Source organism: Syngnathus leptorhynchus, chromosome 4, assembly GCF_054491065.1.
Source record: "Syngnathus leptorhynchus isolate UIUO chromosome 4, UIUO_Slep, whole genome shotgun sequence".
Lineage (NCBI taxonomy): Eukaryota > Metazoa > Chordata > Actinopteri > Syngnathiformes > Syngnathidae > Syngnathus > Syngnathus leptorhynchus.
In genome coordinates this window covers 16,809,039-16,830,937 of record NC_141198.1, presented here as the reverse complement: position 1 = coordinate 16,830,937, position 21,899 = coordinate 16,809,039, and the positions used below count along the sequence as shown (strand labels likewise).

The following is a 21,899-nucleotide window of genomic DNA, read 5'->3' as shown; positions in this document are numbered from 1 at the left end:
TAATGATAATAATAATAATAATAATAATAATAATAATAATAATAATAATAATAATAATAATAATAATAATAAAAAAATAAGGTTTTATAATTATAAGACAATTTATTGCAAATTAATTTGAGGTCTGCGAAGATACCCTACTTGGACCTTTAGGGCTCTGGGAACCTCAGTTTGAGAACCACTGACATGCCGGCTGCCAGCAGACGTAATACATCCCGGCCAGACGAGGGCGCTCAAAAGCAGGAGCGGAACATGGGTTGTTAACGAAGAAGAGGCCCTAGTCTTCCTGAGCTAAACTAGCCAAACGATTTAGTGGCCTCATCTCCTCAGCAATCGTCGTTTTAGTCGATCATAGTTCGATCCAAAATGATTCTTACGGTGAAGCCGCTTCAGGGAAAAGAATGCAGCGTCAACGTAAGTGAAGAATATCTCTCCGCTGACGTGCTAAGCAAAATGAAGCTACAGGCGGGTAACGCTTCTGACCGGTGTAGCCGCCTAGCCGCTAACCGCTTGGCATGGTCACTGTCATATGTTTCAGCCACTTTTTGACAATTTTTTTTAGGGTAATTTGATCAGTAAAGAGTTATGTTTTTCTTATTTATTTTCAGTGTCGCACCAGTGAGTCAGTGACGAGTAATGAATGTCAATAGTTGATCGTAGGTTGCTAGCATCAGCCAGACAAAGACGCAGACTAACGTTACTGCCTCATCATCTGTTTAGGTTACATATCGGTGTTTTGGTCGTTTTTGGATGCTATAACATGATATCTGGTAAAACTGTGTTTGCTAACAATAATAATCAGAAGAATGGACAAGTTGGTATCAGAGGGGATGAAAGTCAAATAGTAGCTAGTGCGACAAAGCTGGATGCCACGAACACAATAGCGAAAGTGGAAGGATGCTGAAAATGGAGTCGCCTGGTGAGAGGCAGAAGGACCAAAGAGGAGATTTAGGGTTGTGGCCAGACAAGACTTCCCAGGTAGTTGGAGTAACAGCAGCGGATGTCGAGGACAAGATAACATTTGCAAAGGATACTTTAGCTTAAATTCAGAGATTCCATAAGTGCTCTCACTTTCTCTCATACTGGTGTTAAAAAGACTGGCTAAATGAAAATTTGAACAATGTGGTTGGGAAAAAAAATTGCAAAATAAAAGCAGCCATGTATGTACAGTTATAAAGATTTTGTATTTTCTTACCTCTCACCGCTATTTAACTTACACTCAGCTTGACCACGTTGTGTTTAATTTTTTACAGGTAACCGAAGATGAAAAGGTTTCCACGGTGAAAGAGCTCGTGTCGGAACGTCTCAACATCCCACCCAATCAGCAGCGGTTGCTTTATAAAGGCAAAGCGCTCGCAGGTACATTTTGGTTAACCATCGTGCCTACTCCACGAACCTCTCGTCTGCTCCCTTAGCGGCACTATAAATGGGCCAGGTGTATAATGAGTTCCACATTACAACAGTGTTGACTTTTTTTTTCCATTGTGTGTAATTGTGACTTATCCCTTTAGATGAACACAAGCTCAGTGACTATTCCATCGGGCCCGAAGCAAAGTTAAACCTGGTCATCCGTCCGGCGGGGGAGAGAACCGGAGCTTCGGGGACGGCCACCTGCAGCAGCAACGGCAACACATCTCGAGGAGGAGTGTGGCAGACTGTGTCCACTATCCTCGCAAAACACTTCAGTCCCGCAGATGCTGCCAAAGTCCACGAACAGCTGATTAAGGTATTTTATTTATTTGATAACAATAGGAATTGGGGACCATGCAAGAAAATGTGTTTTTAATTGGAATTTTCTTTTTGAAGGACTACGAACGTTCGCTCCGACAACTTAGTTTGGACGACATCGAGCGCCTGGCCGGCAGACTGCTTCACCCGGATGTGGACGAGATGGACACGACGTCGTACATGGACTGAGGTCCGAGGGACAGCCGTACCGGAAGCTGCCTACTGTGAATGCGTGAAATGTGATGCAGAGAGCGCGGCGTGCGCCTAAATCAGAGTGTGAGTGAGCTTTGGATGGCTTGTGAAGCGCCGACATCACCGCAGAGGGTTGGTCCGTGTTGTTTACGCTGCGGTAATGTCACGAGACCTCACCACACAATATTGGAAAACGAAGAAATCGTTTATGCTGTGAGTCTCATGTTTTACAGCTCCCAGGGAACACAACTTGTCTTTGAGGATATTTATTTTTAATGTTTGGGTGATGTGCGTTGTTCGGAGACAAGGAAGTACATTTTCTCTTTGTTGACAACTAATGATCATTGTATGCATTGTAAATATTCTGTTTATATTCAGATATTAAAAGTGAGACATCTTACTTCGGTATCCTCTTGTATGTTTACAAAGCTGCTAAACTCATGGAAAGGTTGACAAAGCACGTTCAGAGGCGGGGCTTCGGTAGCCCACTAACCAATCAGCCGACGTCTACGCTTGACCCGTATTTATCGACCAATCAGATTGACAGTGGGAGCCGCCCATAGGATGTCAACCCGATCACCGCTTGAATGACCATTTGGACCATAAAACGAATATATTGACCCTCTGTGTGTTATTTCTACAAACTATGACGGATAAACACGTCGGGTGAGACGGAGATTGACACCGCTAGGTGAGAGACTCATTTTATTACGGTTGCTTACCGCAATGCGAGCACAACCTACTTCCTGCATCCAGTCCTAGCTGGCTAACATTAGCCGATGCTAATAGACGATGTCCTGTCGGCCTTATTCTAATGCCGTTCATCGTCAAATTGCGATGTCATATTGGTATTGGGTCGGTGTGAGTATTTGTTACAGTCCATCAACACTGTCGTAGAAAATATAAACATGTAGCGGTGTTAAATATCCGCGCGTTTGGTCAGGCGTGTGTGTGTGTGTGTGCTGCAGGGCTGCTGAGCATTCTCATCAGCACCACTCCTCCCTTTTGGTCCCATCAATTTCCTCCCAATACTTATTCTGCACTCGTGCGCCTTTTAATGGTTTGTGACTCCAGCTTGACTTCCAACTCAGTGAATCCACTCTGCTAGTGGAAGCACGATGGAGACTTTGATTCCCACCATCAACCGTTTGCAAGAGGTTTTCCTCACAGTAGGCGCAGAGATCATTCATCTGCCTCAAATCGTCGTGGTCGGATCTCAGGTGAGACCCTAACCCCTTTTCATGCACACTTACTTGTCCCATTAGGCAGTATGAAAGCTGAATTTTTTCATGCAGCTCTGCAAAAAATGAAATCAGGTTTCAATGAGTGGTGCAAGTGTCAGTGTAGAATATTTGTGTGTTTCCTAACAGAGCAGCGGGAAGAGCTCAGTGCTGGAGAGTCTGGTCGGACGTGATTTCTTGCCCCGAGGCTCGGGAATCGTCACCAGACGACCGCTGGTGCTGCAGCTTGTCAACGTCGCACCTCTGGAGGAACGACTGAAGAGTGACAATGGTGTGTAACGTTGTAACCATAAAGCAAATGAATTAAGAGCAAGGTCAGAAATACACTTGACAAATGTTCAATCATTTTTTATATTTAGCTGCTGCTTGGAGTCATTTTTAGCTGATGTCATAGTTGCTCACCGTTAGATCTTTCTTTTAACGCTTTCATTCTTGTGTACTAACACTTTCTTTTTTCCATAATACTTTCCAGGAAATGGGGTTAAACAAACTACACAAAACAACTACCCAGGTCTCGTCAAATTCCTCTGTGCATGTTTTCTTCCTTGTTAGCATTTGGTACATTGGACACATGCCTCTCTATTTATTTATTTATTTATTTATTTATTTATTTATTTATTTATTTATCAGTTTTAAAATAATGTTTGCTATTGTGGTGATGGAAGTGCACCGTAATGTACATATCTGAAACCCTTTGAAAAGAAATGTGACTGCTTGTTTTGTCTCGATTTGTTTGCTTAGCTGTCAAAGCTGAAGAATGGGGAACCTTCCTGCACTGCAAGAATCAGGTTGGTGTGCTGTGCACCAAATGTTCTTTATCTTTTTTTGAGCTTTTCCCTTATGTTACTATTTGTATGTTTAAAAAGGTTTTTACAGATTTTGAGGAAATTCGTCAGGAAATCGAGTCGGAGACTGAACGTTCTTCGGGCAACAACAAGGTAAGGAGGAAGCTCCGTCATAATTTTTTTTTTTGATTGAAGCTGTTCACTCACTAATGGCTCGTGACTGTTTTTTTTTTTATGCTTTCTTCCGTGTCCAACAGGGAATCACTCCCGAACCCATCCATTTGAAGATTTTCTCCCCCAAAGTCCTCAATCTGACCCTCGTTGACTTGCCCGGCATCACTAAGGTAAAATCACGCGTTTGGGCGTGGACGTCCAAATTTGATTAACTCCTGACCGTGGCCTCAGGTTCCAGTTGGGGATCAGCCCGAGGATATCGAAGCCCAAGTGCAGGAGATGATCTTGTCCTTCATCTCCAATCCCCACTCCCTCATCCTGTCCGTGTCCCCCGCCAACTCCGACCTGGCTACCTCGGAGGCTCTCAAATTGGCCCGTGAGGTCGATCCGGATGGTGATATTGCATTCTTTGCTTCTAATTGGACACGAGCCACTTTTGGTGATGAGACTCAACCGTTCTTTTGTCCATCAGGTCGACGGACTCTTCTCGTGGTCAGCAAGCTGGATTTGATGGACGCGGGGACAGACGCTCTGGAGGTACTTCTCGGTCGAGTCATTCCGGTCAGGCTCGGGATCATCGGGGTGGTTAACAGGTTGGCGCTGACGACGAGCCCGGTTGTCCCAGACGATGGGCCGTTAATTCCAGATTTCTGTTAGGAGCCAGCACGACATCAACACTCAGAAGAGCCTGGGGGACAGCGTGAAGGACGAGCAGGTCTTCCTGCAGCGTCACTACCCCTCGCTGGCGTCCCGCGCCGGCTCTCGCTACCTGGCTAAAACGCTCAGCAGGCTTCTCATGCACCACATCCGAGACTGCCTGCCGGACCTCAAGACCCGCGTGACGGTTCTCAGCACCCAGTACCAGTCGCGTCTCAATAGCTACGGCCAGCCGGTGGAGGACCACAGCGCCACTCTGCTGCAGATTGTCACCAAGTTTGCCAGCGATTACTGCAACACCATCGAGGGAACGGCGCGCTATATCCAAACCTCGGAGCTGTGAGCAAAATCTTCTCTTTGCGTGATCCGATACGAATGCCGGCGACGGAAAATCGAGTCGAGACTTGACTTCCCCTTTTTAAGCGGAATGTGCCTCCCTTGCAGCTGCGGCGGCGCTCGCATCTGTTATATCTTCCACGAAACCTTCGGTCGCACTCTGCAGTCCATCGACCCTCTGGGAGGACTGACAGAATTCGACATCCTCACCGCCATCCGCAATGCTACCGTACGTTCCCTCTAACCTTTCTACGCCGCTCGCCGTAAACGAAGGGCTTGGTGATACGGTGTTTATTTGCCCTTCAGGGTCCGCGCCCGGCACTTTTTGTCCCGGAGGTGTCTTTTGAGTTACTGGTAAAGCGTCAGATCAAGCGCCTGGAGGAGCCCAGTTTGCGTTGTGTGGAGCTGGTCCACGAAGAGCTGCAGAGGATCATCCAGCACTGCTCGTCTTTCAGCACGCAGGTATGAAAAGGAGGCTTTTTTTTTCCCCCCATTGATGTAATAGCAGTATGGAACAAAGAACCATTTTCTTGCTTAAAACGGCAAGAGCAGAAAGTGATGGCATGTGATTTGCTCTCCTGTAATTGAGTTTGTTTTTGATGTTTGCCAGGAGCTTCTGAGATTCCCCAAACTGCATGATTCCATTGTGGAAGTGGTGACGGGATTACTGAGGAAGCGCCTCCCAATTGCCAATGAAATGGTAGCCCCCTCCTTTTAGTTGTATTAAAAATTCACACGAATGACTTGTGCTCTTTTTCCAGGTGCATAATTTAGTAGCAATAGAGCTGGCCTACATCAACACAAAACATCCGGACTTCACGGATGCGGCGCAGGTCTCGGCGTCCGTCAACAGTCAGCAGGTAGTTGATGGCATCGTCGCAATGTGGTAAAAATGTTCCGCCTGACTTCCTGTGGCCATTAGGCAGACGGCCTGGATGCAACCAAGCGCTGGAAGAATGACAAGGTGGCAGAGGACAAAGCTCTGACTGCGGGTTTTGGGAGCCCCAGTAAAGGGCAGCCCATTAACCTTCTTGACACAGTGAGTGATGGCAAACATTTTGCACAGCAGTTACCCCAAAGTAGGGGAATTAGACCACTTTGCACCTGCAACAGGCCGATTCGTTTCCATTTTAGAGATGTAATATTAAAAAAATAGATGTATGTTCAAAATTTAAGGATGTCTGCCGCCATCTAGTGGACAAGTGGCTGTAGTTGAATTTGGAGTCACATTTCTGAGCAGCAAAAAAAAAAAAAAAAATCGAGCAAATATCATGGTATGTTTTTGACTTTGTCTTTTCCTCAAGACGGTGCCCGTGCCTCGCAAATTGAGTTCAAAGGAGCAGAAGGACTGTGAGGTCATCCAGCGACTCATCAAGTCTTACTTCCTCATCGTCCGCAAGACCATTCAAGACAGGTCGGGCCAACCTACTCTGGCATGTTTTGCAAGTCGTCGTAACTTTTAGTGTGTGTGTGATGCGTAGCGTTCCCAAGACCGTCATGCACTTCCTGGTGAACTATGTCAAGGAGCATCTGCAGAGCGAGCTGGTGGGTCAGCTCTATAAACAGACGCTACTCCAGGACCTGCTCATTGAGTCGCAGGACACAGCCCAGCAGAGGACCGAGGTTGCGCAAATGCTGGAGGTAAACCCAACCTCTTTTCTTTTCTTTATTTATCTTGTTTGTGTTTTTCTGAAAGGGTTTCATTGAACCTCTTGTCGTTCTCTCTCAGGCGCTTAAGAAGGCCAATCACATCATCTCTGAGATCCGAGAGACACACCTGTGGTAGCGAAAGGAAGCACACGCTCGTCACTTTCTCCACAACAAGAATAATGATGTACAGTAAGAGGAAGGCAAACACGCTTCTGTTCAAAACTCACTTTTTCTCTTCACAAAATAAGACTAAGATAAATCATTTCAAATGGAATATATTTTTGGGAGTGGAGGTTGCAAAAGTGTGCACATCCTCTCAGACCTGGAAATGTGACTTTGCACATTAGTAACCAATCACATCAAGTTACTAAATGGCAGTTGGCACACATGAGCTTTAGATCCAGCCAGCCTTGTATGTCACATTAGTGGAAAAAAATGTTTTAATAATGATTTATCTTTGTCTTATTTTCAAAAGAAAAAAAAAAACGCAATCACCTGGCTTTTGAACAGGGGTGTGTAGATTTTTTATATCCACTGTATGTATGTGTGGTTGTGTGTGTGTGTGCGTGATTTCTCCTGGACCAATGAACATTTAACACATTTCCATCCATTGTTGCCCTCAAGCAAAACCTCCAGGGCTCCTCACTCAGGTTCCGACACTTCACTGTCAATGTGAACAAAATCTCAGACTCCCTTTATGTCATTTTGTCCATGCCAAGTGTGTCATACATTACATGTGCAAAGTTTTATTTGTATGTCCAGAAATGGCCAACATTTGTTAAGCAGGTGCTGAGTCAGCAATTGTGGGTTGCACTCCGATTTAAATCCACTTGCTGACCATAAGAAGACCATTGATTTTCTAAAATGTTTGCGATGGTGATGTCAAAGCACTAAGTTTGTCTTAGATCAAGTCATTTGACAGGAGAAGAACGTAATCGAATTTGTGCGGACTCCCATCCACAGTGTTAAAGGCGGCTGAGTTTAAGGCCTCTCATTTGTTATTCTCAACCTATCCATTTTTTTTTTCAGGTGAAGAACCTGTTTTTGCACAAATATATGGTACTACTGTAATAACAGGTGCAATTTCTTTTTAAACTGAGCTTCAAGATGTTAGGTTTTATTGATAGGGATCTGTTTTTGTGTCGGATTTAAAAATATCACCAAAAAAAAAAAAAGCTTATAAGTACTTGATGCTCAAACTTTAGGCAAGCATGCTACTGATTAATTACGATGTTCAGTTTGAGTGTCATGAGGCAGCTGAAATATAAAGCTCACCTTCCTTGTTACAGTTCTGGTAGAGAACCCTGTTGATGACCTATGATGCCTCCCAGGGATCAGATACATGTCGAAATAATTTCACTCAAAGATAAAAATAAAAAAAAATTCTAAACTGAAGAGAGGCTCGTACAACTGAGGAGTCTAATTGTGCTTGTTGGAAACACTCAGCACGCAATCTTATTTCCACATATGCCTGCCGTGTCCCTATGAAATAAAAAAAAGGAAAAAAAAAAAGAAATCGAGAATGTAACCCGACATGTTTCATTGACTACTACGCTATATGTAAATGTTGTTTGTTTTGTCAACCCAAACTGGTGATAAGGACCATTCTTTGCCTGAATGCGTTGTCATATGTCGCTTTGCATAGCAAATTCCCAAAAAAGCATCATTATGAGGAAAAGGTTGTCATGTTCCAGGATGAAAGACTGATCATAAAAAGGCTCATGTTAACAAAAATAACTTGAAAATGTCATACATATCATGATTAAAGTAATAATGATCTAATAACTCGTAAAAAAAAAATGATTTTGATTGATTTTGAATGATTCATTTTTTTACCATTTTTGCGGCGTACGATATTTAAAAAAACCAAAAAAAAATTCCCATGAAAATGATGACCTCTTCCTTGTAATTTCAGCGATTTTTGTCCTTTTCCTTTCTCTGTGGCCCCGAAAATGTCTTTGCCCATCTCCAATGAGACATGTTATTGTTATAGAAGAAATAGCTTTAACGGCACCATCCGAGGGCATCATGGTCGATCAAATCGAGGACGTACGTTTCGCCGCCACGAACGAGTGCAAATTTTCTATTATTTAAGTGTCAATTATTTACAATGCGTGCATTGCCTGAGTTCTTGCCTGCCAATATTTGTCATAAATGTTTTACTCTTGGAGTCCATTAAACTTCAATGAAGGACAATGTATGGAGTCGGGCATTTATTGATCATTTATTTTCTACCTTTAAAGATTTTGACAGTATTTTGTCATAAAAATTCAAACAATTTAAATGATTGCATTTTTCTTGGTATCTCCAATTTAAATACCACATAATCCATTTTAGCTCAACTACTTTATATCTGGAAGACTTTGGCCTACTACGCTACTGTATTTTGATTTGATTTTTTTCATTACCATGTGGCGCTTGGTGTTAAACGTTTGAGAATCGCCGATTTTAGATGATAAATAACACTACTTGATGTCAAAATGATCCGCAGGAGTAAAGGCTGAGAAGTGAGCTGATGGATAGTTTGCTTGTGTGGTGTCATTAATGTTAGATGAGAGGCGCTGCGGGGAAAAGCGGGCCCACTAGGAAGTATAACACACACACACACACACACACACAAAAAGCACCCACCGTGAAATGAAGCTCTCGCTAATAAACTCGTATTCTACATGATGATGCCAAATTGCTTGCACTTTGTATCCCACTGTAGCCAATCATTCTGATCACCCTTGTTTTTATAGCACGCCCCCATCAACCGTGAACGGACCGGATGATACCATCTCGGCCAAGATACCGGGGAGGTATCCCTTTAGCATCCCCCGTCAAACAACACATCGTGTAATCAGCTGAATCTGAATGTGAAACCATGTAAAATCTTTTTTTTTTTTTTCCTCTGTCATCATCCTCTTGTGTGCACTTGCCAATGTAATCACAAATAACTGCATTGGTATGTTCCTTGCCTGCCTTCCACTCAGAACAAAGCTACGAGAAAGAGAGAGAGAGCGAGAGGAGAGAAGAAATGTCTCACTGACTCTGTCGCCTGGACGACCAGCGGCGAGCAGAAGAGAGCAGTGAGAGACGCCAGTGCAAAAAGCAAAACAAAGGGGAAGGCAAATATTTGCATTGAAGGAGTTTTGGTGTGTATGCTTGATGATTTATGACAATAAGCGGCACCTTTCAGGAGCAGCAGGAGGGGGAGGATGATGATACCGCAAAGCGTACATTGCATGTGGACCCAGAAGGCCTGAATGAACCCCCATGAGACCCAGAGACCCTCCTCTCATCAACCTCATGTAAGTCCGGCTTGAGTGAAGCTTTTTGTGACATCAGATTTCTAGATCATCTAACACATAGCTTGTTAGATGAGAATGACTTGTCCAGAGTGGGCACAAAATTGATGTGTAAAAGAGTGCAAAACAGGCGCGAGTGAAGGCAGGTAAAGGTCACCAGCGTTGTCAAAGGCTCCCGGCGTTTACAGTTTTTTTCCTCTAATTGGTTTGTTAAAATGTATTTATTCATTTTTACGTACAGTGGAGCATCATTCCCCATTGGAATAAATGGAAATGCTATTAAGACGTCCCCAGCAAAGATTTTGTATTTTAACAAATACAACGAGAAATGCTCTTCACTTGCTGGCGATTTTGTAAACAAATACAGTGCAGCTCAACCTTTGGATTGCTGATGTCATATCTAGAAATATGCTTTTGGTGGTCTGGCAAACTCATTGAAAACCAACCTGTCCACAATGTTTCGCTTTAAGATAGCAGCATATTTGTGGTTTGATTAAATGTTCTATTTTTCTTCATAATGGCAGTAGCAATCATTACGGTAAGAATTATAAATTGACCAAATTGAGACATACGAAGCATTGAAATGTTCTTTTTTCATGTATTTGTTAACATTCCAGGTTGTACCGCTGCTGGATAAGCCTCCAGCATATGAGAAGAAGCGCTATAGAAAATGGATGAAGACCTAATCTAATATGAATGGGAGGCATGATGATTACTTAAATAAACATCAGAGCCACAATGATTTTTTTTTCCCCCCCCCCTGGCAGACGCAAGCGGCCATATTGCTTTGCCTCTCGGTCACAGCGTCACATGAAACTGTCTGGCTTTCTAATTTCTTATCACTTTAGAGGCTGCTGGATGTGAGGAGAAGAACAACAGACGACGGAATGATTTCTTTGCGCAGATGGCCCAATGATGCTTTCTTTATTTTTATCTTCCAAATCTTCACTCTTGGCCCATCATTATGCGCCGTTAAATCACACATAGGCTGATCCCAAATGCGCACAGATAGCATCAGCCTAATAGCGTAGTTCCATAAATGGAACATTTGGGAAAATGAGAACGAAAAATACCAAGCGCATCGGTATTGAGGCATGTTATTTTTAACTTCGGACAGTAGGGTAGTAGGCCTAAGTGTTCATCATAAAAGTTTTGAGAATTGGGCACAAAAAGCCCTTAACGAATCCAGTGTTCAATTAAGACTCCCAATCTCGTTATAAATACTTCTTTCACATGAGTAGAGAAATAAATCAATAAGTGCTCAGTGGTCTTGTTACCACTGAGAATGGAAAAAAACTGGCTCATGTTCAAATGGGGCAACACAAAGATGGCAGCCATCAATCCGCTCACTTTTGTCAATAACGAGACAAGTGAGATGATTGAATTTGCCAGCACGCTGCTCTGCTCACTCTCCGTGCAGGTGATAATGTTTTGGACCAGGCATCGGTGAGGGCGACAATTCAATCATGCCGCGTGATTAGCATGCTAAAGCAGGATTCGGCACGACACAAAGAGAGACACACACGCACAACTTTGCTCTCGTCTAAGCGAGGAACTCAACGGCAACATTTTCAATCATGAATGGGCCCAGTACACCGCATTTGAGAGCAGAGACAACAACTTGATTTTTCATTTTTGAAGCCTCATATTCATAATATAAATAATGTATTTTTATTCAAATTTGCTAGGTTTGTCAACAACACTCATCTGTGTTATTTCACAATATCCTTGACTTTTTGTATTTGATCTTCTGTTCATTTGTCCCTGCCAGATATCAAGAATGGACGAGGACGATGAGGAGCTATTGTTTCACGCAACCCGGGGAGGAGAGGAGGAAGAGCAGGTGGAGGTGGCAGCAGGTGGAGATTTGAGGCACGGGGTGATACGGGGGCCCTGGAGGGCCGTGGCCTGGATCTACACGCGGCCCTGGGCCAGCGGGGTGGTCCTCGGGGGCTTTGCTCTACTTCCTTGCACCTTGTTTGCCTTCATGCTCCTCTACTGCCCGCCTCTGGACATCGACCTCTCCTACAGTGCCTTCGAGGTTCACAGTCACTTCTCCGCCGAGCGATTCGACGCCCTCGCCACGGCGGTGAAGACCCAGCTCGGCTCCTGGAACAGACGGAGGAGGGACTCGGATGGCGGCGAGGCCGAGGCCCTGCGGGAGCTGCTGATGGAGAAGCTGGGCAACAACGGGACGCTGCGCAAAGCCTCCGATGGAGGGTCGTCTGGTCGGAGACGACGCTTGGCTCCCGACTACTACCTCCAGAGTCAGGCGCTGTGGAGAATCGAGTTGGTGTTTGTGGCTCAGGGTGACGGCGAACGCAACATCTTCACCCCCGAGCGCCTGCGCACCATCCACGAGGTGGAGCGTCTCCTCATGCAGCACCCACGCTTCCCTCAGTTCTGCTGGAAGCCCATGGAGGCCTTGAGGGACCTCCCTCTGGGGCCGTCGTACTGCTCTCCGCCCAGTTCGCTCCTGTCTTACCTCTACCCCAGCGAGCGAGGAGGAAAGATCTACTACGACGGAATGGGTCCGGATCTGGCCGACATTCAAGGTGAGCGCACTACCAGATTGAGCGTTAGCGCCGAGTCCACCTGATTTTTTTCCCCCGCAGGTTCGTTGAGTCTGGCCATCACCCACCCTCAGTTCTACTGGTACGTGGATGAAAGCCTCTCCCCCGAGAATCTCTCCTCCTCCCTCCTGCGAAGCGAAATCCACTTCGGCGCCCCTCTCCCGTCTTACTACTCCGTGCAGGACCGAGCCGACGAGCAGAGGAGTCGCTTTAAAAACTTTGCGGTGCAGTACGCGCAAATCCTGGCCAAGCAGTCCACCAGGTCAGAAGCCGTCTCCTCGTCTGGGTGATGTTCACGCCGGGCTGTCGTTCCTCTCACGCTGTCTTCAGCCAGGTGAAGGTTCTCTACGGGGGGACGGAGCTGTTCGACCATGAAGTCAGGCACACCTTCAGGAACGATATGATGCTGGCGGTCATCAGTGGAGCTTGCATAACCGTGCTGGTCTACATCTTGACCTCTTTCTCAGGTATCTTTCACTTTTTTGGTCCGGCTGGGCCACTCATTGATTTTCTGTGGAGGAGCATCCAAGTGTGTCCCGGCTGTACAATAACAGAGCCGCAAACACAGATGAGCTCATTTATTTTCCCAACCCCTCGAGTGAGATCAATTGACAACGACCGATATGGTTCTCTCTCTCCCCCCGCGTAGCCTTTCTGACTTTCTTCGGCTTGGCCAGCATCGGTCTGAGTTGCCTGATGGCTCTTTTCTTGTACCACGTGGTGTTCGGCGTGAGGTACCTGGGCATTCTCAACGGAGTGGCCGCCTTTGTCATCATCGGAATCGGTACGGGAAGTAAACACAAATGGGGGATGGCTCTGGGGAAAATGATATCATTTGATATATGATTATAATTTTCCATCTATCATTTTCTATGCTTGCTTTATTTGCTCAGGGGTGGATGACGTGTTTGTGTTCATCAACACCTTCCGACAGGCGGCCCATCTGGGTCATCCGCGCCAGCGTATGGTCTACACCATCAAGACAGCCGGGCGAGCCACTTTCCTCACCTCTTTTACCACGGCGGCCGCCTACGCTGCCAACGCCTTCTCCAAGGTAATCATAGCGCAATAGCCCGTCCAATTTTCCGTCACGCCTGAATCAAAAGCGCCCGGCTCGGGAGTCATTTTCCGCTTTTCACCGCAGATCCCAGCTGTGCATGACTTCGGCCTGTTCATGGCTCTCATCGTCAGCTGCTGCTGGCTTTGGGTTTGCGTGCTGATGCCGGCCGCCTTGTGTATCTGGTCGCGGCGTGTGGAAGCCCACGAGCACGATGGCTTTCACTGGTGAGAGAATTTTGTCGGTGCAAAAAATGTGTCTTTTTAATCATCAAAAAGCTTGGGTATTGTGATTCGTGTGGCGGGTGTGCACCTTGGCCGCCAGGAGGCAGCACAGAACATAGAGACATACCGCACAGGAAACAAGACAAGCGCAATGAAGCTGCAAAAATATTTTTTCGAAGAGGATAAAGAATATATGCCGGGGGTCGGCATCGCGGACCATTGCCCTAACCCTTTTTTTTTTTAATATATCATATTAACGTCATGTCGCGGGCCAGACAGAATAGATGGCTGGCCATAATTGGTCCGTGGGCCCCTATTTGCCGACCACTGGCCTAGTTAGAAACCCCAATCTTAGAAACCCTAAAAGTAGTTTGAAACCCTCGTTGGAAAACCGAACCCTAGTTTTAAAACCTAGTTTGAAACCCTAACCTCGGTTTAAAACCCTCGTCGGAAACCCTAACCCTAGTTTGGAACCCTAATTAGCGATCCCAAAACTCGCTGGAAACCCTAGTGGGAAACCCTAACCCTAGTTTGAAAGCCTAGTCAGAAACCCTAATTTTAGAAACCCTAAAAGTAGTTTGAAATCCTCATTGGAAACCCTAACCCTAGTTTTAAAACCTAGTTTGAAACCCTAACCTCGGTTCAAAACCCTCGTCGGAAACCCTAACCCTAGTTTGAAAGCCTAGTTCAGGGGTCGGCAATTACTTTCGGACGCGGGCCCCCAAAAATTTATATGGCATACAACAACCCCATCATTTTTTTTTTTTAATCCATCATATTAACGTCATCCCGCAGGCCAGACAGAATAGATGGCGGGCCAAATGGCGGGCCTGATATATGCCTTATTTTCAAGCTTTCTATTTACATTGATGCAAATTTTGTTTAAGGGACTTTGCTGTTCATAATTACGTGTTAGCATTCGAAAAGAAAAATAAATCTCCCTAAATATCGCCTCTGCTTTTACAAGCTGCAAATCGTTTGGGGGCCCGTCTTCTATCCACGGCCTTTTGTCGGACGACGATGACGACGTGGCTCTGATGTCGGTGGAGATGGAACCAGGTGAGAATATCATCCGGAACGGCCATTCGTCCGCAATTCCCCTTGTGCTCTGCGTCTCGGTCCAGATCCCCTCGAGGCCGATGGCGACGCGGGCGTTCTTTTCCTGTCGTCGGAGACGCCACTGAACCCTGCGGGGCAGCAACACCAAGGTGTGGTCAGCGCAAAACTTCAGTGGGCTCTCACGTATTGGGTGGTCCAGCCCACTGTGGACAGGAGGAAAAGCATTCTAGGTAAGTCAAGTGGGCTGGGAATTGGCAAAAAAGGTTAAATGGCGGGAAAATCCTGATGAAGAAATACAAATATATCTGTGTCCAGCAAATCTTTTGTTTGCCCCCCCCAGGCGTCTTTCTGGTGCTTTTTCTTGCATCGGCGTGCTGTTGCTGCCTCCTGAAGCCAGCCTCCCACGCCCCCTTGCTCTTCCGCCAGGACACCAACCTTCAGACTCTTCTGGCTCTCAGGAGCAACCTGAGCAGTCAAGGTATCTCCTGCCCCATGTGCTCAGGTGAGGCTGCAGCAGGTGATAGCTACATCGAATCTCCCCTTAAAAAACTTTTTTTTTTTTTTAGGTGTGTTCATGGAGAAGCCGCACACTTTATACAATCGCAGCTCCTCGTCAACGTTCAGAACATCGACGCATCAGCGAGCCCGCGGCCCAGCGACGAGCACCTCGACGCCGCCTCTCGAAAACGCAAGCCTCAACCGAACCGGTAAAGAGAAATTACAATTTGGAGTGAGGAGCAAAAAGAATAGATGATGACATAGCGCTTTTTTTTTTTTTTATTTGTCTAGGCTTACTACTCACAGTGTTTATATCCAAATTGGAGCTGAGAAGCTCAACCAGAGTTTACCGCTTCTCCCTCAACGCCACCACGCCTTCCCCGTGGACGCTTTGCGGCACGGAGCGCGAGCAGGTGTCTTCGTTTCAGGTCAGCGCACTCAGCGGGGGGGGATGACGGGCGTGTCGTCGGTCGGTTTCGGGAGCCATCGTGTCTTGTACGCAGGCCTTTAGTGGTCCGTGGCGGAATTACACTCGAAGGATGACAGCGTGCGTATCTCACGACTACTACCCGTACCCGAGCTGGATGATTACGTTCGGATCCTGCGACCGGCGCCACAGCTGGATGCCCGAGTTTTCCTTCTACGTGGCGACCTCGGCGCAACCGCACAGCAGGTCACAAAAATACCGAAATAAAAATGTCGTTTTGGATGACGTGCCATTTTCACGGGATCATTTTTGGAATCGATAGGAAACTGCATTTCGCTCAGCACAAACTGAGGCCTCATCCTACTCGAGTGTGTGTGAGCCCGCCCGGCTGCGGCGTCGGCGGCGGCGCGCCCGACGGACCCACGCGGGGAACCTTTTACGCTCCTCTTCCCGGAGGTGAGAAGGAGACGGCGTGTTGTGAGATCTTCACGTGATGATTTCTTTCTTTGAAGATTCCACCACTGCGGCGCCAGAGAAGGCATTCAAGATGTTTGGCTTCAACCCGTGCACAGGCGGCGCCTGCGGCCGACCGGCCGTGCGTCCTCTGGTCGACACGGGCGCCATGGTCTTCGTGGTTTTCGGCATCTTGGGAGTGAATCGAACGCAGCGCGGGGGAAATCACGTTATCGGAGACGTGGTGAGGCTCTCGCGTCCTAACCGCATGTCAATGGAAAGAATTCAGTCTAATGTTGTTTTTCATCCAACAGGGCAAGGTCATATTGGATCCGGACTTTGATATTTTCCAAGAAATGGGATACCTGTGCAAGATTTGTAAAGCTGTTAGTGCAAATAAACAACTCGTGAAGCCCGGAGGAGCACAATGTCTGCCCTCAGGTAATTCATTGCCTTTTCTTTTACAAATTAAATTAGAAATAGTGTCGTTACGCCGAAGCCCAAACTTTTTTTTTTTTTTTTCTAATGAGGTAATAAGCTGTCCAGCGTTCTGCCTCTCCTGCATCCGGACTGTCACGCTCTGCCGGAGCCCAACCTGCTGCCGGGTCAGCTCTCCCACGGAGCGGTGGGAACGCACGGCGGGAAGGTCCGATGGCTCTCCATGGCCTTTGAGTCCGTGAGTCAGTCGCCTGGCGTTTTTGGCATTTTGGGTTCCTTCCATTGAGCCCGTTTTCATTCCAGACCACCTACAAGGGCAAGTCGTCTTTCCAGACCTACTCTGACTTCCTCCGGTGGGAGACCTTCATCCAGGAGCAACTCTCTGCTCTGCCGCAGTCTTCGGCCTTGAGGCGAGGCTTCCAGACCTGTGAGCACTGGAAGCAGATCTTTATGGAGATCATAAGTACGGACCCACCCGTGACCTGTGTGTGTGTGTGTGTGTGCGCGACAAGGAACTTACCCCAGTGTGTTGTAGGTGTTGAGAGCGCCCTCTGGAGTCTGCTGCTGTCCCTTGTTATCTGCGTGGCTGCCGTCTCTGTTTTTACCGCTCATCTTCTTCTACTGCTTCCAGTCCTCCTAACCATCTTGGGTACAGACATTAAGCTTTCAAGATTGAAAGCTCCTCAGGGTTGTTTAGGCCTGAACTATGTTTTTTTTTCTTTCAGGAGTGATCTCCGTGGTGGGCGCCGTCATGTACTGGTTGGGCTGGGAGTTGGGAGCTGTGGAGGCCATTTCGCTGTCCATCCTGGTGGGATCTTCAGTGGATTACTGTCTACACCTGGTGGAAGGATACATGCTGGCCGGAGAGACGGCACCTTCTCCCGCAGGACTCGGCAACGTAAGCTTCCATCGTTCCTCCGTATCCATCTAGCTGGTAAAAATCGCCGTTCCTTAGGCATGGCACGTAAAAGTTTGTGAGATGTCTTTGAAGGAAGCTACAAATGAGCTCCAAATCAGCATGTGGCATTCATGTAGCCTTTTGCTGGCAGGAGACTGCAGCATGGAGGCAGAGACGCTGCGTGGAGGCAGTCAAGCATGTGGGCGTTGCCATAGTGTCCAGCGCTGTTACCACGGTGATCTCCACCCTCCCCCTCTTCTTCTGTGTCATCGTGCCTTTCGCCAAGTTCGGCCAGATCGTGGCCATCAACACCACCGTGTCCATTTTGTTCACGCTGACCGTGACCGTGGCCACCCTGGCCAGCGCCGCCCCCGTCCAATTCAGCAGGACGCCAGGCGGCGTGCTGAAGGCCGGCGTGGCCGTGCTGGCGCTGGTGAGCGCGGGGGGAGCCGTGTGGTGGGCGGGGGGCCGTGCGGGGTTGCCCACGGTGAGAAGCGCTGTGTAAGAACAGATGATCAGTGTTTCTTCTCAAAGTCAACGCGACAGTGGCTTCTAATAACGTTAAGTCTAGTGTGATGGTGATACGTGGATGTTTGTTTGTTTGAGGTCATATTTGGTGTGAAATGTTTGAGAACCGCTGTCACAGAACCACTTCCCCTCACAGGAAGACGAGTTTGCACTCACAGTGAATGTTAAAGATGTCATATTTAAGTACAAACACCTCATTTGTAGAACAATATGAATCATTTTTTGATATCACAGTTTTTGTTCCCAACCACTTTCTACGAGAAGAACAACCCATTCGTTTGAAAAAAAAAAAGAAAAAAAAAATTGACATTGAATTTTGACCTTTGACATGACGTTGGATGGATGGATGGATGGATGGATGGATGGATGGATGGATGGATGGATGGATGGATGGATGGATGGATGGATGGATGGATGGATGGATGGATGGACGGACGGACAGACGCAAAAGATGCATAAGAGCTTTTTATCACTGATAATATAATACAAGAGGTGAAGTGCACAAACATGGAAGGATGGAGAGGAAAGCTAGAGAGATAAAGGAAAAGAAAAATAATGTCACCAAAGAAGAATTGATGGCCTTCTTTGGATTGATTCTGCTTGCCGGAAATGAGAAGAAATGAGTCCATGAGCTGTTTGTGAGTCCCCTACATAATCCCTCCCTTGGAAGATTTGAAGACACTTCAATGATAAGAAGACCACAGACAGACGAACACACACACACACACACACAGATCACCATGTGTGTGATATCCGTGATATCTGCGATCTCTGTGATTTCACAGAGATCACATACAGTGATATCACATGGTGATCACACACACACGCACTTGGATGTTCACAATGTTCACAATTTTCTGACTGTTCCAGGTAATTGTCTTTCCAAAAGTTCAAAATAAAGATTTCAAACATTAAATGAGTGTTGTGTGGGCTAAATATAAGAGAAGTAAATATTCTAAAGATTCTTACATGGGTGATTTGCCTTCCTTCCCGTGAATCAAAGGATCAGTCAGTGAACGTCTACCTAATAAAGTGTCCGTGTGACGTCACAGATCAAACAGCCAATCAGGAAGTGGGGGGTTGTTTGGGTGTGGCACTTTTCACTTTCATTTAAACTTTGACCATGATTTTTCCCTAATGAAGTGGCCTGTGATTAGGTACACCAAAAAATGGCGGTGTACCTAATGAAGTGTCCGAGTGACGTCACAGATCAACCAGCCAATCAGAAAGTGGGGGGTTGTTTGGGTGTGGCACTTTTCACTTTCATTTAAATTTTGACCATGATTTTTCCCTAATGAAGTGGCCTGTGATTAGGTACACCTGAAAATGGCGGTGTACCTAATAGAGTGTCCGAGTGACGTCACAAATTAACCAGCCAATCAGAAAGTGGGGGTGAGGGCGGGTGTGGCACTTTTCACTTTCACTTAAACTTGTTCCCTAATGAAGTGATTAGGTACACCTGTGTCCGTGTGACGTCACAGATCAACCAGCCAATCAGAAAGTGGGGGGTTGTTTGGGTGTGGCACTTTTCACTTTCATTTAAACTTTGACCATGATTTTTCCCTAATGAAGTGGCCTGTGATTAGGTACACCAAAAAATGGCGGTGTACCTAATGAAGTGTCCGAGTGACGTCACAGATCAACCAGCCAATCAGAAAGTGGGGGGTTGTTTGGGTGTGGCACTTTTCACTTTCATTTAAATTTTGACCATGATTTTTCCCTAATGAAGTGGCCTGTGATTAGGTACACCTGAAAATGGCGGTGTACCTAATAGAGTGTCCGAGTGACGTCACAAATTAACCAGCCAATCAGAAAGTGGGGGTGAGGGCGGGTGTGGCACTTTTCACTTTCACTTAAACTTGTTCCCTAATGAAGTGATTAGGTACACCTGTGTCCGTGTGACGTCACAGATCAAACAGCCAATCAGAAAGTGGGGGGTTGTTTGGGTGTGGCACTTTTCACTTTCATTTAAACTTTGACCATGATTTTTCCCTAATGAAGTGGCCTGTGATTAGGTACACCAAAAAATGGCGGTGTACCTAATGAAGTGTCCGAGTGACGTCACAGATCAACCAGCCAATCAGAAAGTGGGGGGTTGTTTGGGTGTGGCACTTTTCACTTTCATTTAAATTTTGACCATGATTTTTCCCTAATGAAGTGGCCTGTGATTAGGTACACCTGAAAATGGCGGTGTACCTAATAGAGTGTCCGAGTGACGTCACAGATTAACCAGCCAATCAGAAAGTGGGGGTGAGGGCGGGTGTGGCACTTTTCACTTTCACTTAAACTTGTTCCCTAATGAAGTGATTAGGTACACCTGTGTCCGTGTGACGTCACAGATCAAACAGCCAATCAGAAAGTGGGGGGTTGTTTGGGTGTGGCACTTTTCACTTTCATTTAAACTTTGACCATGATTTTTCCCTAATGAAGTGGCCTGTGATTAGGTACACCAAAAAATGGCGGTGTACCTAATGAAGTGTCCGAGTGACGTCACAGATCAACCAGCCAATCAGAAAGTGGGGGGTTGTTTGGGTGTGGCACTTTTCACTTTCATTTAAATTTTGACCATGATTTTTCCCTAATGAAGTGGCCTGTGATTAGGTACACCTGAAAATGGCGGTGTACCTAATAGAGTGTCCGAGTGACGTCACAGATTAACCAGCCAATCAGAAAGTGGGGGTGAGGGCGGGTGTGGCACTTTTCACTTTCACTTAAACTTTTTCCCTAATGAACTGATTAGGTACACCTGTGTCCGTGTGACGTCACAGATCAACCAGCCAATCAGAAAGTGGGGGGTTGTTTGGGTGTGGCACTTTTCACTTTCATTTAAACTTTGACCATGATTTTTCCCTAATGAAGTGGCCTGTGATTAGGTACACCAAAAAATGGCGGTGTACCTAATGAAGTGTCCGAGTGACGTCACAGATCAACCAGCCAATCAGAAAGTGGGGGGTTGTTTGGGTGTGGCACTTTTCACTTTAATTTAAATTGTGACCATGATTTTTCCCTAATGAAGTGGCCTGTGATTAGGTACACCTGAAAATGGCGGTGTACCTAATAGAGTGTCCGAGTGACGTCACAGATTAACCAGCCAATCAGAAAGTGGGGGTGAGGGCGGGTGTGGCACTTTTCACTTTCACTTAAACTTGTTCCCTAATGAAGTGATTAGGTACACCTGTGTCCGTGTGACGTCACAGATCAACCAGCCAATCAGAAAGTGGGGGGTTGTTTGGGTGTGGCACTTTTCACTTTCATTTAAACTTTGACCATGATTTTTCCCTAATGAAGTGGCCTGTGATTAGGTACACCAAAAAATGGCGGTGTACCTAATGAAGTGTCCGAGTGACGTCACAGATCAACCAGCCAATCAGAAAGTGGGGGGTTGTTTGGGTGTGGCACTTTTCACTTTCATTTAAATTTTGACCATGATTTTTCCCTAATGAAGTGGCCTGTGATTAGGTACACCTGAAAATGGCGGTGTACCTAATAGAGTGTCCGAGTGACGTCACAGATTAACCAGCCAATCAGAAAGTGGGGGTGAGGGCGGGTGTGGCACTTTTCACTTTCACTTAAACTTTTTCCCTAATGAAATGATTAGGTACACCTGTGTCCGTGTGACGTCACAGATCAAACAGCCAATCAGAAAGTGGGGGGTTGTTTGGGTGTGGCACTTTTCACTTTCATTTAAACT

At 46.3% G+C, this 21,899-nt stretch overlaps 3 protein-coding genes across 7 annotated transcripts; all 3 read left to right on the top strand.

Moving 5' to 3' along the window:
• Nucleotides 1-248: 248 nt before the first annotated feature.
• ubl4a (ubiquitin like 4A) lies at nucleotides 249-2,320 on the top strand. Its single transcript, XM_085910174.1, has 4 exons — nucleotides 249-414; nucleotides 1,254-1,359; nucleotides 1,512-1,726; nucleotides 1,807-2,320. Exons 1-4 carry the CDS (start codon nucleotides 367-369, stop codon nucleotides 1,915-1,917), a joined length of 480 nt encoding a protein of 159 aa, XP_085766300.1. The 5' UTR covers nucleotides 249-366; the 3' UTR covers nucleotides 1,918-2,320.
• A 115-nt stretch (nucleotides 2,321-2,435) lies between these two features.
• On the top strand, nucleotides 2,436-8,958 carry LOC147058543 (dynamin-1-like protein). 5 transcript variants are annotated; one of them, XM_085910166.1, is made up of 18 exons: nucleotides 2,436-2,611; nucleotides 3,029-3,140; nucleotides 3,291-3,432; nucleotides 3,634-3,672; nucleotides 3,903-3,949; nucleotides 4,028-4,099; nucleotides 4,204-4,290; nucleotides 4,352-4,514; nucleotides 4,593-4,713; nucleotides 4,778-5,116; nucleotides 5,222-5,342; nucleotides 5,420-5,575; nucleotides 5,724-5,813; nucleotides 5,875-5,973; nucleotides 6,036-6,152; nucleotides 6,418-6,527; nucleotides 6,595-6,754; nucleotides 6,843-8,958. In XM_085910166.1, exons 2-18 carry the CDS (start codon nucleotides 3,039-3,041, stop codon nucleotides 6,897-6,899), a joined length of 2,022 nt encoding a protein of 673 aa, XP_085766292.1. In that variant the 5' UTR covers nucleotides 2,436-2,611; nucleotides 3,029-3,038; the 3' UTR covers nucleotides 6,900-8,958. The 5 variants fall into 5 exon arrangements, 4 of the variants coding, with proteins under 4 accessions (XP_085766292.1, XP_085766290.1, XP_085766291.1 ...); XM_085910164.1 differs by having other exon boundaries at nucleotides 2,995-3,140; XM_085910165.1 differs by having other exon boundaries at nucleotides 2,889-3,140.
• An 862-nt stretch (nucleotides 8,959-9,820) lies between these two features.
• On the top strand, nucleotides 9,821-18,599 carry disp3 (dispatched RND transporter family member 3). The gene is made up of 21 exons (XM_085910054.1): nucleotides 9,821-10,056; nucleotides 11,825-12,608; nucleotides 12,669-12,888; nucleotides 12,957-13,093; nucleotides 13,276-13,410; nucleotides 13,520-13,680; nucleotides 13,771-13,910; nucleotides 14,875-14,966; nucleotides 15,032-15,196; nucleotides 15,307-15,468; nucleotides 15,533-15,673; nucleotides 15,756-15,892; nucleotides 15,968-16,137; nucleotides 16,214-16,347; nucleotides 16,404-16,588; nucleotides 16,659-16,785; nucleotides 16,875-17,020; nucleotides 17,086-17,245; nucleotides 17,318-17,431; nucleotides 17,508-17,680; nucleotides 17,832-18,599. The coding sequence occupies exons 1-21, from the start codon at nucleotides 10,012-10,014 to the stop codon at nucleotides 18,183-18,185; spliced, it is 3,882 nt and encodes a 1,293-aa protein (XP_085766180.1). The 5' UTR covers nucleotides 9,821-10,011; the 3' UTR covers nucleotides 18,186-18,599.
• The last annotated feature ends 3,300 nt before the right edge of the window (nucleotides 18,600-21,899 follow it).

Coding starts and splice junctions, on each gene's coding strand:
- disp3 (XM_085910054.1), top strand. CDS start 10,012: ATGAACCCCCATGAGACCCAGAGACCCTCCTCTCATCAACCTCAT. Junction 14,967..15,031: donor GTCGGTGGAGATGGAACCAG/GTGAGAATATCA, acceptor GTCTCGGTCCAG/ATCCCCTCGAGGCCGATGGC. Junction 16,786..16,874: donor AGCACAATGTCTGCCCTCAG/GTAATTCATTGC, acceptor TTTTCTAATGAG/GTAATAAGCTGTCCAGCGTT.
- LOC147058543 (XM_085910166.1), top strand. CDS start 3,039: ATGGAGACTTTGATTCCCACCATCAACCGTTTGCAAGAGGTTTTCCTC. Junction 4,291..4,351: donor ACTTGCCCGGCATCACTAAG/GTAAAATCACGC, acceptor CCGTGGCCTCAG/GTTCCAGTTGGGGATCAGCC. Junction 6,153..6,417: donor CCATTAACCTTCTTGACACA/GTGAGTGATGGC, acceptor CTTTTCCTCAAG/ACGGTGCCCGTGCCTCGCAA.
- ubl4a (XM_085910174.1), top strand. CDS start 367: ATGATTCTTACGGTGAAGCCGCTTCAGGGAAAAGAATGCAGCGTCAAC. Junction 1,360..1,511: donor TAAAGGCAAAGCGCTCGCAG/GTACATTTTGGT, acceptor TTATCCCTTTAG/ATGAACACAAGCTCAGTGAC. Junction 1,727..1,806: donor TCCACGAACAGCTGATTAAG/GTATTTTATTTA, acceptor TTCTTTTTGAAG/GACTACGAACGTTCGCTCCG.